General features: G+C 36.5%; 1 protein-coding gene across 1 annotated transcript in view; it reads right to left on the reverse strand.

Moving 5' to 3' along the window:
* The window catches only part of CTNNA2 (catenin alpha 2), a 1,089,255-nt gene that overhangs the window by 850,292 nt on the left and 220,729 nt on the right, over positions 1-18,234 (reverse strand). The window contains exon 3 of the mRNA XM_055312731.1: positions 11,957-12,152. Within this exon, the coding sequence (XP_055168706.1) occupies positions 11,957-12,152 (196 nt within the window). The remainder of the gene's footprint in view (positions 1-11,956; positions 12,153-18,234) is intronic.

Below are 18,234 nucleotides of genomic sequence, written 5' to 3' on the forward strand. Positions count from 1 at the left end.
CAAATGATACTGGAAAAAATGATTCTTTTTCCATATGTCTATTTAGGTCTTTTGCCCATTTTTGAATCCAGTGATTCTTTTTCTTATTGTTGAATTTTAAGAGTTCTTGATATATTTTCAGTACAAGTCCTTTACAAATATTTTCTCCCCATTTATGGCTTATCTTCATTCTCTTAGCACTGTCTTTCACAGAGCATAAGTTTTTAATTTTAAGTTCAACTTATCAATATATATTTTATTCATCAAGCCTTTGGTTGTTCCATTTTTAAATTACATTTCTACAGCCAGCTTAGTTTTTTAATTATTGTCTGTCTCATATCAGAATGTAATATTCTTATAGACAGAGAATGTCTGTTTTCTTTCTTCAGTATACTATATTCCAAGACCCCAAAATAGGGCAGGTACAAAGTACCTAAACAAATGTTGAATTAGTTGGTTTAGTCAATTAATGTACACGGAGATCTTTCAGCACCAATATCATCTTACATAAAATATTACGCTTATTGAAAGATTATGGCATTCTCAAAAACCAAGAGCTCCAGAAAAAGGGATCAGATGAAAGAGGAAACTGTAATTATCTACCAATATGTTGAAAACAAGAGCTATACACCAGGCCCCCTCACCTAGTGCAAACTATGGCATACAAATTTGGTTTTAACTAAGCAAATATGCAACAGTTAAAATTATTGCAAATGTTAAAATATGCATTAAGATGAATCTTAAATTGTGTATATAACATTTTCACATTTATGCATTTTTCATATTTTCATATCAACATCTTTTTATTTTTTTGTCATTGTATGTATCTCTAGTTTTTTTTCTATTTTTTTTAACTTCTGATAGTAAAGCTTCTGAAAATCTCATTCCTGGATAATACCCTTTTCAATGGAAAAAAAAAGACTTACACTAAAGATAGTGTGTATAAAGATGTAAAAATCTTAGACTTAGTGATTCTCAAACTTTTTAAGCGTAAGATTGGGATACTAGCTGGAGATACTCCTAGTGGTACCCCAGTTATACCGAATCTGGGTTTATGGCTAGGCTCAGGAATTTGAGTTTTTATAGACATCATCCCTCCTCACACAAGTGATTTTGAAATAAGTGGTTTGTGAACTTCGTTTTGAGAAACACTTGTGAAAGAAGCCTCTATAAAGAAGGAGAGGAGATGGCCATGTGAGGAACAGTGAGCAGCAATGGTGCATGGACACAGCAGAGCTTCCTCAGATGCTGACTCTACTGTACTGAGTCTGAGAATGAAGAGGTACTTCCCATTCCAACTTAAAGGTCTGCCCTTGCTTCATCTAATAATCATGAACTTTATTATATTACTTGATAATACCATTATTATTATTATTATTATTATTATTATTATTAAGAGAGAGTGAGAGAGGGAGTGAGTGTGTGAGCAGGGAGAGATGTAAAGGGAGATGGAGAGAGAGAATCTAAAGCAGGCTCCACACTCAGCATGGAGCCTGACATAGGCCTTGATGTCAGAACCCCAAGATCATGACCTGAGCCAAACTCAACAGTCAGTCGCTTAACCCGTTGAGCCACGCAGGTGTCCTGATAATATTATTTTTTAAAATAATGGATCAGCAAAGTCCAAGCTCAAGGAAGGAAGACCCAGAGAGAAAGGAGTACTCTTCTCTCTCTTCCCTAGGATTTGCTTCTTGAATATCCATTTTCTGTCCTAAAATTATCTTCTTCCCTGAAAGTACACCTCTTTAGTGGAGACCTGCTCCCCAGCCCTCCAACCACTTCTGTACAGAAGTGAAACCTCTACCATATGACCAATAGGACGCGATATTAGAACACAGTAACATACTATCCATACAAGGATAGTCAACCAGCAGTGAAGAGTCAGTGCACAGCACAGAAAAGCAAGTCCAATATCTCTAGGAGACCAAATATTCAGAGTACCAAGAGTAGAGGCATAAAGCAAAGGATATTTGGGACATACTCATCCTGAGAAAAAGGACAAGTAGAGAAGTAACAGAATCATCAAAATACCCTCAGCTCTTTCTTCTCCTTAAAGTGCTGACCTCTGTGGATAGTGCTCCAAGAGAAAGAACATTCTCTTACAGCCCCCCACACTGTGTTGATATACAGATTAATAGCACAGGTGGAAGATAAGGGACAGGACTGTCTAACATTAGGAGCTTCTTGGCTAGGAAAATGACCTTGGCCCAGATCTTAGCTAGAGAGTTCACAGTTCATATCAACTAGAGTTTCTGTAGGACCAGCTTATTCCAATGTCACTCCCCAATAACAAAGTGCATGGGGAAAGAGATAGTCTAAGTCATCAGGAGGCAAAATGTTTTGTCTCCTCAGAGATATGAGGCACACCTTTCTCTCTCCCTTTACTACTTTTTATCAGTCTTGTTCTGTCTCAGTCCATTGTTCATCAGTTACTCAATAAATATATATTTTTAGAGACTGTATTTATTTGAGAGAGAAAGAGAGAGAGAGAAACAAGCAGACTCCCCACTGATGGGCAGCTCAGTCTCAGGACCCTGAGATCATGACCTGAGTGAAGTCAGAAGTCTTATCTACTAAGCCAGGGGCTTCAGTTATTCAATAAATATTGATTGGGTAAAAAAAAAAAAAAAAAAAAAAAAAAAAAACCTAATGATGGAACTAGCTGATATCACCATATCATTTAACAGTTGAGGTTATATACAAACAAACAAACAAACTGTATGAGCAGTGAATGGTTTTACCATCTCTAACTTAAAAAAAAAAATGATTCCATGAAGAAACTACCTTTTTAACTGTTCTTTTTTGTCACTTCATTCCATGAGATCCAACTTTAAAGTTGGATGTGAGCCATGTCTATACCCTGGCCTGGCATATCTTGGCTGGGTCATGTCTTAATTGTTTTTATTTTTTGTACCTTCCTAAACAGAGAGTAGACATCAGTGAATGTTGTTGACTGAAAATAGAAAATCCAAGCAACTTCTCCATGTTTCAAGAGGATGTGGAAATATAAAAATAGGATGGCATAGAAGCAAATGCTGTATTACTTATTAAATGGAGATGCTTATTGGACAAATATGAAGAAGACTGCCTATCACTCAAAGCGCAGCTTTTTGTATCTATTTCAAATCTAAGAAGATTCATAAAGGCAATATATGAGCATTCCATTGTAAACAGATGCTAGTACATACCAAATAAAAAATTAAATTTAAAAATTCTTAGATACTTAAGCCTGTTATAAATTGGCCTTTTCCACTGCAGTAACAATCAGTTGTATTCAATAAATAAATCCCTTAAAAACATATGAAAGACCCACAAAGATGCTAGTAACAGACATTTTTTTTTTTTAAATCTACAATAGTGGTCAAATATTAGGTATATATGATCCATTAAAACCACATCTTCTTTGTTCATAATTTAAAATAAGTGAAATAGTTTCATCCAATCCAATAGTACATCTCCTCTCCTCTTTACCTGTTCTCTGGATAAAGAAATGTCCCTTCTGCATTATCTCATACAGCCACCCTGAGTTTTTCCCCATTGTATCTACAATTGCTCTCACCAGTGGCTCCTTCTCTTGGTGTATGCTCTGAAACTTCTGATTTGGGCTCAACAGAATAAGCAAATAAGAAAACAATCATATTCTTTGCTTGCCTTTAATATTTTCTTCAATCCCTCTTCAATTTTTCTCCTTCCATACTGTGGCAATTTTTGGAATAATGCCATTCTATGAGCACCCTGGGTGCTCACTATGTCCAGGCTCCAGAAATGCATAAAATAATGATAACATATGGTCCTTCATTTGAGTAGCAGACTATGCAGAAGCAAAAGTGTAATGATATATACAGTGCAATGATGATAATGGAAGACTATGGTGAGCTTCCCTGCCTAAATCCATTACTTCACCATATACTTCATTCCTTCAATTCCTGAAAATTTCAGGAATTTCAGGGCATGCCTCTCCTCTCTATTTCCTTTTTTTTAAGATTTTATTTATTTATTCATGAGAGACACACACAGAAAGAGAGGCAGAGACATAGGCAAAGGGAGAAGCAGGCTCCATGCAGGAAGCCCAATGTGGGACTTGATCCCCGGTCTCTGGGATTACGCCCTGAGTCAAAGGCAGACGCTTCACAGCTGAGCCACCCAGGCATCCCTTTCCTCTCTATTTCTATCCCGCAATCTTAACTGAGCCTTTCACCCCAAATTAAACCTATTTCTCTATATTCTTTTCTCTATATCTATTGGCAAGTATCCAAAGAAAGGACTGTCTCTGAAAGCTTCATTTATCAACTCAAAAGATGTCCAAATTTCTCTATTTCTCCAAATTTCCATTCTCATAGCATTAACCATCTGCTAGGCAGTTCCACTCATTTATCAATGTTTACAATAAAATCAGTCATTCCTCCCCATCGTTAGATATCCCAGTTAAGTTGTCTAGGACCAAAAATTTAGAATAAATATTGACTCTTGTTTCTTCCTTTCAACAAAGGGCAAATCTTTTATTCTTTTTCATACTGCTTATAACAGAGTTTCTTATTTCTGTTATCACCACATCCCAATCTTAGAACCTCAAAGTATTTTTGTATTGTTTTCTCTGCAATATTACAATAACACATAAGCAACCTGAGTCCAATCTTTCTCTGATTTAGTCAATTTTTCATGAAGTTCCCAAAATAACTTTCTGAAATATCACTTAAATAGGTAGGAACCAATCAGCTAGCTTCCTTCTTTCTTTCCTATCTTTATTTCATCATGTTGTCTACACACAGCCTAGGTCCTAAACTTGTCCCACTGTGGTTCTTTCCTATAATATTTAATTTTTTTTAAAGATTTTATTTATTTATTTGAAAGAGAGGCAGCACGAGAGAGAGAGAGAGAGCAGAGAGACAGAGAGAAAGAGAGGGAGAGAGACAAAGAGAAAGAAAGAGAGAACATGCTGGGGGGAAGGGCAGAGGGAGAGGGAGAAGCTGACTCCCCATTGACCAAGAAGCCCCACCCAGGGCTCAATCCCAGGATCCTGAGATCATGACCTGAGCTGCAGGATCCAGACACTTAACTAAGTCACTCAGGTGCTCCCCTTCCTATCATCTTTCCATATTTCTAACTATGCTTGAATACGAAACTTACCAAATCAAGGCTTTTCTATCCATCCCCCAATTATCAATGCCATTCTTATCTCTTTGCCTTTAAAACTCAGGTTACTTAAGCCTGAAATGCTTACTCCACATCCTTGACAGATTTTTTTAAAAGATTTTATTTATTTATTCATGAGAGACACAGAGAGAGAGGCAGAGACACAGGCAGAGGGAGAAGCAGGCTCTATGCAGGGAGCCCAACATGGGACTCGATCCCGGATCCCCAGGATGACCCCGGCCGAAGGTGATGCTAAACTGCTGAGCCACCCAGGCTGTCCTCCCTGACAGATTTTTAATCCATGCTCAGCTTATACTTTGCTCCTTGCTAATTCCAACTTCATACCTTTTTTTTTTTTCCAAGAGCAATTTAAATATTAACTGTCCTATAGATTTGGTTCCTTAGTATACACCTAAAGCATATTCTTGGAGTGCCTACAGAAGGTCAGGCATAAGACATCATTTAGCACAGAACAGATCTATCCACAGCATATTAACATAGACTATCAGGCTGTTTCTCCTATGTAAATCTCACCTCTCTAACTCTATGTAAACTGCAAGCTCATAGGCCTTCTAAAATGAGTGACTGCCATCTGCTGCCTAATGTGAAACACTAGCTGACTAACAGGGATTGATGAGTCATCCAAGTGGAGATAATGGACAAGAAGTAGATTAATTACCTGGGAAACTTTGAAAACCTTGATGCCTGGGTCCTACTCCACTATTTCTAACTTAATTGATATGGCTACCAACTTATCAAGGGTTTCAAAAGCTTCCCAGGCGATATTGATTTCACCGAAATTTAAGAACTCCAGCTTAGTCCATAGTTCAGAAAGAATTTCCAATACAGGAAGGTCTTCATCGTAAACGTTAGAAATGTTTTGGGATTCTGTGCCGTAAGCTTTGTTTGGTCTAGAGCTTCAATATAAAGACATGATTGGAATACCTCCCTTTGCATTGATTAGGAGCTTTTCTTTGTATGGTTCACTGGCTGCACAACTATTAAACCACAGCTTTCTGGGACCACACACAACTACCATCAACTCCCAAGCCTCACAGAGCTACCCAGTTCTCTTTTGGGAGACTACCAGATGCTGATTCAGCTCTCTAGCATCCTGTTTGGAAAGTCCAGGACTGCTCAGTGCTAGGAAAGAGAGGTATTGCCATAGGTAGTACAGATTGATGGATAAATTATAATTAATAAATATACTCTCACATCTACATAACATTTAATGTTTTTATAATTCATTTTGTGATTTCATTATGTGAAACAATCCAGTGAGCAAAATGCAACAATTATTGTCCGTATTTGAAAAATGGAGAAATTGAGGCCTCAATTGTTAAGTGATTTAGTTTAAATCATGTAGTTTTTGGCTAACGTAACATAAGAAATCATATATCTTAACTTAACCAAATGTCTGGTGCTCCTTTGACTTGTAAGCCTGCTTTGCTGGCATGCAAGTCTCCTTCCCCTAAATATCACCTGCCATGTGCTATAGCAACCATGCTAGGTACTTTAGGAGGAGAGAAATACATATACATCATTGTTCTTATTCTGAGGCAGTTTAAACTTAATTTAGGAATACAATACACATTTATGTAATTACTTTTACTTTAGCTATGATAAGACACACACACACACACACACATGCACACCCCTGATCAAATATTCCATCTTTACCTAAGTCTAAAATATCAGAGTTCTAAATTTTGAGTACAGTGATTTACCTTCTTTATATATATTTTGATGATTTATTTTTGTTACTTGTTTTTAACAGAAATTCTATCATAATTATACTCAAATACTTCTTTTTGTGGGGTAGATAAAACTACAGGAAAATTTTCTACTAGACTATTCTAGGGTAATATATTGTTACCCCTCATACAGAGCACTTTTAAGAATCTAGCATATAGCTTAGGTTTATTTTTATTTTATTTTATTTTATTTATCTTTTTTTTTTTAAGATTTTATTCATTTGTTCATGAGAGACACACACACACAGAGAGAGAGAGAGAGAGGCAGAGACACAGGCAGAGGGAGAAGCAGGCTCCATGCAAAGAACCTGACGTGGGACTCGATCCTGGGTCCCCAGTATCATGCCCTGGGCTGAAGGCGGCACTAAACCGCTGAGCCACCCAGGCTGCCCTACAGCTTAGGTTTAAAAGAGAATACATTTTTCTTTCTTTTTTTTTTTTTTTTTTTTAAGATTTTATCTATTTATTCACGAGACACACAGAAAGAGATAGAGAGACAGAGAAGCAGGCTCCATGCAGGGAGCCTGATGTGAGACTTGACTCCCGGACTCCAGGATCACGCCCCAGGCTGAAGGCAGGCGCCAAACCGCTGAGCCACCCAGGGATCCCCCGAGAATACATTTTTCAAATGATAAAGAAATTCAAACAACACTAAGTATAGCCTAGAAACAATAATGGCGTAAAAAGTTCTTATATAATCTTGTCTTACATATTTAAGTTATTATAATTATGAATGTTGTGAAATTAAAAAAAATAAGAAATGGTTGTGTACTAAAAATCTGAAAATGGAGATGTACAAAATTAAAACTCCTGGCATTAACTTGTGCTATATATTTTATTAAAGTGGCAAAAAATCTGATCATTAGATTTTAAAATATAAAAACAACTCAATAGTAGAAGACCACTTTTTTTTTTAATTTTTTATTTATTTATTTACGATAGTCATACAGAGAGAGAGAGAGGCAGAGATACAGGCGGAGGGAGAAGCAGGCTCCATGCACCGGGAGCCTGACGTGGGATTCGATCCTGGGTCTCCAGGATCGCGCCCTGGGCCAAAGGCAGGCGCCAAACCGCTGCGCCACCCAGGGATCCCTAGAAGACCACTTCTTACAGATTTAGTTCTAAATTACACATCATCTTATAAGTGAGTACATACAGATACTAGGGCTACTTTATAGGAGGATATTAGTTCTTGATGTCAGCATTCCCATAATCTCTGAATATCATCTTACATATAAAAACGTAGATTTATTTTTTAAAATTTTATTTTATTTATTTTTTTAAGATTTTATTTATTTATTCATGACAGACAGAGAGAGAGAGAGGCAGAGACACAGGCAGAGGGAGAAGCAGGCTCCACAAAAAGTCTGATGTGGGACTCGATCCCAGAACTCCAGGATCACACCCTGAGCTGAAGGCAGACACTCAACCACTGAGCCACCCAGGTGTCCCAAGAATGTAGATTTCTATGACACAAGGAAAGATACTAAGTTTCAAAGTTTCTAATAACTAAATAGTCCTGTTCTAATCCTTGAGTGTTGCCCCCGATCTTCCTATATCTGTCTCTGAAAATCAACCCAGGCTCTCACTGTAAATAAAATCTGGGTGAACAAAACAGGGCCAACAGGAAAATGGGGCAAAACTGGATGGGCTAGAGAGGTTATATACAAGTACTGAGAAGGGGCAGAGAGCAGACAGGAGAGCCCATGAGCAGATGTGGAAGGAGAGCCTGAGGACTTTGTTGTCAGGGACTAGACGCATCTCTCCCATATGACAGGGATCTGAACCCTATTTGACAGTGAGAGATATTTGACAAGAGAAACAGAAAGAAAATTTCTAAATCTTTTCCCTGTAAAATGTTTGTTATTTTGCAGACTATAGCAATGTTTCCTTACATGTGACACGGTTCAGCAAAAGGGGTATGTGGTAATTGAGCTTTTAAACAGTTAACACATAGGCATCATTTCTGGTGCATAATTTTTATATAATGAGAAGTGTATAATATAGAGAAAGTTTAAAATATGCTCTGTAAGACTGATCTCCGTAAGATGTTCTAAACTAGCATCTTAAAAAAAATCTCACTCTCATATCCCCTAGACAGGCTGGTCAAGAACCATATTGGTTATTATATCTTATCCAAAAAAATAGCATTCCTTATATAAGCTTTGAGAAAACTGAAATATTAATTTCTACAGAAGTGTGAAAACCAAATTGCAGGAAAAAAAATAAGGGAAAGCTAAAAGATCGTTGAAAACCTAAAAGGAAAAATATATTACCATAAAAGATAAATGCTTTGAGAAAGTATCCTAGGGACCTATCAAAACCCTTTCCATTGGGGACAGATTGACTATCTTGAATGTGTTGATGGTTTTACAGTGTATAGATTTGTCAAAGCTTATAAAATTGTTCACTTTAAATGTGTGCAATTTATTATATAGCAGTCAATCTAAAAACGAAAGAAAGAAAAAAAAAAAAAAAACTATCCAGGCTATATATGCATGAAAACAGTGTGCATTTGCAATTCAGAAGGAATACCAGTCTTCAACAGCACTTGACAATTGGGAAGCTTTCATGTTTTTAAAACACATATACAAATATACTCCATGTACATTAGATGAAGTACATAAAATTTAACATTTCAAATTACATAACAATTTATATTAGTGTGATGTAAATGAAATTAACTTTCAGGGGAGAGAAAATGGGGAAGAAGATGGCAGCACAAATAATAGTGGCTCTTGGTGTAGAAGGAGGGTTGATATTTCTAGGGACTAAACAGCCATCTGTGAATTTAGAAAGTGGTAGATTTGCCAGAAGAAAAAGGAGAGAACAGGAGAGCATATATTGATCTATTGCTTCATTTATTCAACACTCATTAGTCTTAGGACTGCTTAGAACTGCAAATTGTGGATCAGCAAAAGAGACATGGTTTGGTCTCTATCTTGATTAATTTATAGTGTGGCAGGATAAAAAGTTACCAGTTAGGTTACCCCACAAATATTAAACTATCCTGTGCAAAGTGATAAGGGGAAAAAGCCATGAAAAGTATGACAGGAGTGTCAGGAAAGGTTTCCCTGGGAAGGGTTTCTCTTGAGCTGGGATGTGCAGAATGAGTCATCCTTAATTATGTAAAAGAAGACAGCATTTACTAACGCACAGGGGCAGGTAAAACATGATACTTTTGAATAATTAAGACAGGAACTGATCCACTTAAAAGATGTTTTGAGGTTAAAAATCTATGGGATTTCATAATAGACTGTATTTGGAAGGAGAGAAAAATAATGATACTGAGATTTCTCCACTGTGCAAATGGATACATATAACGTGGCTTTTACTGAGATAGGAAATGCAGGAGGGAGGTCAGGCCAGGGGATAATCTGTTCTGATTTCATGGTGCTTAGTATTTTCAACTGAAAATTCTGAATAGAACTCTACACTGAAATTAAAAACTTCTGTGTATCAAAGAACACAATCAACAAAGGGAAAAGGAAACCTACAGAAAGGGAGAACATGTTTGCAAAACAGTATCGTATAAGGGGTTCATATCTAAGATATATAAAGAATGCTCACAAATGAACAACACAACCTGATTTAAAAATGGGCAAAGGGGGAATCCCTGGGTGGCTCAGCAGTCTGGCGCCTGCCTTCGGCCCAGGGCGTGATCCTGGAGACCCAGGATTGAGTCCCGCATCTGGCTCCCTGCATGGAGCCTGCTTCTCCCTCTGCCTGTGTCTCTGCCTCTCTCTCTCTCTCTCTCTCTCTCTCTCTCTCTCTCTCTCTGTGTGTGTGTGTGTGTGTCTCATGAATAAATAAATAAAATCTTAAAAAAATGGGTAAAGGACATAGATACACATTTCTCCAAAGAAGATATACAAATGGCCAACAAGCATATGAAAACAAAGTCAATAGAACGAGTCCTCAGAGAACTGCTAATCAAAAGCACAATGAGCTATCACACCCATTATGATGACTATGATAAAAAAAAGAAAACAAGTGTTGCCAAGGACATGGATAAATTGTAACCATCGTGCACTGTTGGTATAAGTGTAAAACGGTACGGTTGTGATGGAAAATAGTACGGAGGCTCCTTCAAAAATTAAAATTAGAATTACCATATAATCTAGAAATTCCACCTTTGGGTATAGACCCAAAGGAACTGAAATAGAAATATTTGTATATTTATGATCATAGCATAATTATTCACCATAACCAAAAGGTGGAAGAAACACAAACGTCTATCAATGGATGAAGGGATAAAGATATGTGGTATATACACATACTAGAATATTTTCAGTCCTAAAATGAAGGAAATTCTGACCCATGTTCCACCATGTATGAAACATGAGAACATGACACTAAGTGAAATGAGCCAATCACAAAGAAATACTACATGATCCCACTTACATAAGGTATCTAGAGTAGTCAAATTCATAGAAAAGAAAAGTAGAACAATGGTTGCCAGTGGCTAGGGCAGTGGGAAAATGAGGAATTGTTATTTTGTAGGTATAGAGTTTCAGAATTACAAGATGAAAAAGTTCTGGAGATTGTCTACTCAACAGTGTGAATATACTTTGCTGAATTATACACTTAAAAAAGGTTAAAATGGTACATTTTATTAGTATTTTACCACAATTAAAAATTTTAAATATGCTGAAAACTTGCATTATGGCTAACTAGCTAATTACATAACTGATTGATCATAGATAGCTAATTGCTTTACAGTCATCTCTTCCCTCATCTTTAAAACCCTAAGTGTTTGGTGACTCTGTAAGTATAAGGTATTCTCATCCTCTCCTCCCTAGAGCCTCAGTTTGACACAGAAGTCTGCAGTCATCAATCAAGAGAAAACAACTTGAAAATTTGAAAGTAACAGCATACATGAAACTTTTGTGGTTGCACTATGCTGCCACAAGTAAAAATATCTCTATTTGTCTATGCACTTAATTCCAGCAAATGTTAAAAATGGCAAGTGCAGATACTGAGGAAAAACATAAGACTACTCTTTTGAGCAAATATGCATTGATTCTAGAGACAAATCCACTGTTTACACATCAATATACATTCCTCTTAAACAATATTATTCTTCTTACCTTGTTTGCGTACATCCTCTACCGCAGCGACCAATTCTTCTTTGAGATCTTGACTCTCTTTAGCGATCTGTTCTCCCTTATCCAGGAAGTTCTGAGTGGCTTGCTCTACAGATGCTGCCAGGACATGGGCCTTCTTTGACCTCCCTTTCTTTTTACCAGATGGGCCTTTGTTGCTGGTGTTGACAAGTGTCGTCACCTTAAACATGAAAGAAAACCTGTCAAAGTAATCTGCACAACTGTCTAGGAAAAAACATATTATCATCTCCACATTTTAAAATAGCCCTTGTTTATTAAATCATAAATACATGTCACATAACCTAATCTTAAGGAAAATGGAGAATTATACAAATTCGTGAGTCGGTAAAAAGCTGTTTATTTCCTAGAAGGAAAAAAAAATACGTGAATAAGTTGGAAAAGCAGACCCACTAGGAGCTTAGTTTCCAGTTCACTGGAGGTTGTGCATTCACAGATTGACAAGAAAGTGCACACTGGAGGAATCAGTTTCAGGGAGGCAAGAAAAGGAAATCCAATGCAGAATTGCCTCTGAGCACTGTTTCAGGAAAACCAACACCCAGTCCTGAGTCCCCAGGGTCAGGGCAGAGATGAAAGAAAAGTTAATAAAGGGTGGGCCATCAATAAATACCCATTACTTACAGGTCACTTCGCAAGGACTTTTGAAGGGCTTTGCTATTTCTGATTTCATCTTACACAAACAGAATGGTAAATTTGATCTGAGGAAACCGAATGATTCAGTCTCAACATTTGGTTACCCAGCTAAAATTTCCAGACTTGAAATTAGATTTTCATTGTCACTCCTTTTCCAAGTATCATAATTTGTATACATGTATACCCACTAATGCCAAACTTCTTTTAGCACTATAATTAGAACTATTTAATTTGCTAACAAAGCTGTTAGTACCTTTTAAACAACTTATCTCCTATAGATTTCTGATCCTTTATTTTCTACCAGTGAGAATTTTGGGAATGAAATGAAAAAAAAAAAAAAACGGGTTTCATATTCTGTTCAGCAAAAGTTGTGAGCATTCGTGGCCTTCGTGGGTTTTTTTTTTTTTATCAGCTTCATAAGAATATGGTTTATGTGGTTTATGTTCACTGACATTTGCTCTTGTTAGTAGACTCAAGATTTTAGTAGAGATTATCAAAAGCTAGTCCACAGAAAAGTTCCAAATGCTGTTGTTGCTATTTTACTTCAAATCCAAGAGCAAACAAAGTGACTAGTCAAAGTCACAATTAATGTCCAGTCAGTTTATAAGGCAAGAGATAACACCAAAAGGAAAAAAATATTTAATAAATGCTAACTCAGATGATGAATACAAGCAGAACCAGTACTTCAGAGGAGGTGAATGTAACACTAGGAGCTGTCATACTCAGCTCTCTTTTGATTGCTAAATAACTGGATACAGTGAATTAGAGAGAGACTATAAGGACATTTAAGTACAAACACTAGAGAAAAAAAGAAAGGTAACATCATCAAGAATAAGTCTGTCAGAAAATGATAGCTGTAAAATGTGTATGTAGCCCATAACACATTACAGTCTTTTCAGTTCCAGCCAAAATGAGGCAGCCATCAGAAGACAGCCTGACATGAAAGTTACTTTCTAAAGGTACAACAGGGTTCTCCTTAAGAAGGATATACTCTAACACATTAGCACACTACTCTTCCAGGAACCTAAACTCCTCCAAACAGCCAATGCCTGGAAATAAGCACAAAAGCGCCCTAAGCAAATACTGCAAACACCTCAAATATTTAATTTATGCTAGGCTCATTATAAGAAGAAAATATTTTTATTCTCACTGATACCTCATTTATTCTCATTTTATTTAAAAATTAAAATTCTGAGAAATTTTGTGATGTAACTTTTTTAGTCTTCTCAAATTAGAAACAACAGTGAGGGAAAGGAGCTGATAACTTCAGGTATAATGACAATGGAGGGAGTAGAAGCTGATGGTAAATCTATCAAAATGGTGAAGTGTCTATAGCATCCATTCATTTTCTGTAAAGGTAAACAAATTCCAATTATTCTGTTATCTTATGCTGCATTACTGTATAAACATAGTTTAGGTATGCTCATAATAACAAGTTAGTATAAAGTGTTACTTATACGGAAAAAAAAAAACATGGCATATTGCAGCAACTTCCTAAGAAAAATATGATTACTTTCAAATGAAGCAAATCAATTCAGTCCTCTTTTAGTAATAGCTCTCATGTACTCATAAGTGGAAGACCATAATGAGACGAAAGAGAAAAAAAGAAGGGAAGTGATAAGGCTCCATAAATGCTCATGTCTTAATCAGTTTGGAATAAAGAAACAATTGTCAACTCTCCCCATTGTTATGCAGTGTTTTATTAGAGGACAATGTCAACAAATTGGATTAAAAAGAAGAGACACAAATGTTAGAAAGGCAAACTGTAAATTATGGTATTATCCATACAGAATATGACTGTATCAATAAAATGTAGAAGAATTCAAAGAGAGACTATTAGAATTATTATAGGAGCTATGGACAGACTGGCTAAATACTAGATAAACAATAAAAAAAATTAATATAACAGCACTAACCAGTAAAAACAACGTAGTTTTAGGGGCACCTGCATGGGTGAGTAAGTGAAGTGTCTGACTATTGGGTTCAGATCAAATCATGGTCTCATGGGTGGTGTGATCAAGCCCTGCCTTGGTCTTCACACTCACCGGGGAGACTGATTAAAGATTCCCTCCCTCTGATCCTCCCCCACACTTGCACGCACATTCTCTCTCTCTTTCTCAAATCAATCAATCAATCAATCTTTTTTAAAATGTAGTTTTAAATATCCTATTCACAATAACCACAAACTGATATTATCAGAGATAAGCATAACACAAAATATACATGGAGAAAAAGGTAAAAATTTTAATGAAGAACATAAAAGGTAATTTGAATCATAGTAAGACATACCATATTCTTGGATGGGAAGACAAAACTGTTAAGATGTCATCTCTTCCCATATTATTCTACAAGTAGCATTCCAGATAGTTATACAGTAAATCAGCAAGAAAGCCAAGACCATTTCTCTTCATTCAGTTGATTTCCCTTTCCAGCTGCAAACTTAAAAGGCTTTTAGTAAATTAGAGAATGGTCATTTAGGGTGTGGATATGCAGGACTCTTTTCCTGCTCAGTTTTTGACCCTTGTATCAGATGTTTTAGATGGAAACAACGAAAGTAGTTTAGGACTAATAGTACATGAGAAGGTTGAGGTTATTCTTTTAAGGATTAAACTATTTTGGGAATTCTCAGTCTAGCCACACTATGCAACCCTCCTATTCAATCCCACTCTCCTGCTAGATAATCACCCTCTCCTATCCCCCAGTAAGAATCTATGGCACTCCACACTATTACATTTTCCTTTTCTCCCACTTGAAGCTGTCATTTTCACCTTGATGTTATATACTCTCATTCTTCTTGACCTATACTTACATTTACACTTAAAATTGTGAAAGTTAAGGCCCATCCACATTGTTTCTATTCTGGTATTTTACAGATGAAGAAATTAGGCTTAGAGATGCATCATAGGTAGAAAAAAATAATTTCCTTAAATTCACATGTGCCTGATACTGTATCTTTAGAACTTTAGAACTCAGTAGTTTCTTCTGGTTTTACCATCTAACTGAATGAGAAGCTGTTAAGGGATAAAATAATTTTAAATATATTTATTCTTCATATTTGTCTCAAGCTGAATAAACACATCAGGGCTTTTTGTATCAGTTTAGTGTAAAAGATGGACAAAATTTACTGTAACTAACAAAATGATAGAGCTGAGGGTTTCCATAAAATGGTATTCTTCTACAAGTAAGATGAAGAATAAAGGAATCTGTTGCTAAGTCAGTAATAACTGAGATATACTAAAGAACAAGAATCAGAGTTTTTTTAATGAAGACAACCACTATTTGGTCTCACAGATACATCTATCAACTCTCCAGTAAATTAAGGAATATCCAAACTATCAATGCTAGCCAATAGTGCAGGTGGCTTCAATGTAAGAATGTAAAGGAATCCATGACTGGATGCCTTGGAGAAGTCACAGCAACAGAGACACATTCTCATCAAAAGGTGGTAGTCACAGAGGCAGCTCAGTGACTTCTGAGACTACAGGAATCTGTGCCTAAGGTGTGCCTAAGGTTTGATATCCAGAATGACACTAGTTCTTGGGTAGACAGTAGTTATAGACTATTAAGTATCGAGGGCAGTCTTTTAAGATATGGTTATTCTGTGAAAGTTCCTGGTTGAATGTTATGCCTCTTCCTATCCCAACCAAGCACTCTCTGATGCCCACATCAACTTCCACCCAACCTAGAGTCATGTAAGATCCAAATCTCTTCTTTATTAACAATTTGTGAGTACATCTTTTGGGCAGTAGGAAGAAGAAAAGAGAAGAGGAGAAGAGAGGAGAGGAGAAGAGAGAAGACGAGGAGATGGGAGAGGAGGGGAGAGGAGGGGAGGGGAAGGGAGAAAAGGGGGGGGAGATAAAGATCTACCCAGAAACAGGCTCGAGTAATAACATGAATATTGAAATATGTAGAATTGGAATGATGTTTCCAAGGCAGTGAGGAGACCAGACCTACTTGGAAAAAATAATATATATATATACACATATATATATATATATATATATATATGAATAATATAGGATGTAAAGCTAGATAGGTGTGGTGGAACAAACTTTGATGAAAGCCAAGCCAAAGAGTTTAGATCTTATTAGTCACAAATTTCTTGAGCATATATTTAGTGTACATTTTTTCTTTCCTTTCATTTCTCAGCCTACTAAATTTTGCTTTTACCTATACCTCCTGTAGCAAAGTACTCTTAAACTGATCTCTTGCTAAAGTAATTAATAAGTTGCCAAAATCTAATTATTTTTATCACATCATACCACTCTGCCACATTTAGTGCTATTGACTCAATTTTCCTTCCTTCTGGAAATGTCTCTTGACTAATTCTTTTAGCAATAATCTTCTCCAAAATCCTGTAGGTTTAAAAAAGGACATTATCATCAAACTTCTCTCTGCACGTATCTTCATCTCCCTCCTTCCTACGCTAGGAAAGTCATTCTGCTACCACCACTCCTTTAACTGGTCTTCTAAAACCTGTTTCATTAACTAGGTCAACTTCTCTCTAAATCTTTCACATGCGCCTTTCTGTAGGCTCTTCAACCTTAGCCTAGAAGGATACTCACTCTTCTCTAGTTGTACCTCCAATGTTTTCTCAATGCCCACACCTCTCATTAGAAAAGAAATCCTTCAGCTCATAGATAAGGGTACAGTGGTTAAAGGCCCTAGAACCTTGACACAATGATGGTCTCACTGGACCCTGGCCAATGGAAAACACTGGCAATAGCCAGAGGATGGGCACCATTGTTTTCAGATGTATTGATGTTATGATCTGAGTATAAAACCATGAGAACCAGGTTATATAGACTGGTGAATCTAATGATAGAGACAGGCTAATCATTTAACGTCCTAAAAGTAGACCCACCATTCCTCCATAATAGCAATAATGCAGTGGCCAATATAATTTCATTCTTTACTTTTTCTTGAAATACATTATATTGTAAGACAATTTGTTTATCTGACCATTTATCTTCATGATCTCTACTTGGTCAGTTCTCTGCTTCCATGATCTAAAAGCTCAGTAGAACAATAACCAATACTAAGGGCACCAAGACACTTTGTCTCAGCAACTCTGTAACATCTGCCAAGAACCAGCAACAGAGTAGTTTGTCTAAGCCTTACCCACAGGGCAGTCAACTGAAAGTGAGCTCTAAAGACATCACTGCCACCTGAGGATAGTTAGAATGCAGAATTTTAGGCTCCACTTCAGAGCTACTAAAAGAGAATGTGCATTTTAACAAGATTCCTGGGTAATTTATATGCACATTAAAATCTGAAAAGCATTGAATTTTAGGACGTGATAATTCTCAGACTTGATCATGCCTAAAAATTACCAATATGCCTGATAAAAGGTAAATTTACAGATCTTACAGTGTTTCTCCTTAGCTAGGTCTGGGCTAGGGAATTTTGCATTTATCACACAAAATTATGACACATATATATATATATATATATATATATATATATATATATACATATAATCTTCTTACTTTTAGAAACAGTAGTCTAGTTGAAACAAAACACAACAAAAAAGTGAGAGCAAAGAAGCAATGGCTTCTAAGAGGTGAACTCTTTCTCCTATTTTGGGTGCCATGGCACAGCACAAGTCCTCA

This window comes from Nyctereutes procyonoides, unplaced genomic scaffold (genome assembly GCF_905146905.1).
Source record: "Nyctereutes procyonoides isolate TBG_1078 unplaced genomic scaffold, NYPRO_anot_genome, whole genome shotgun sequence".
Taxonomy (NCBI): Eukaryota; Metazoa; Chordata; class Mammalia; order Carnivora; family Canidae; genus Nyctereutes; species Nyctereutes procyonoides.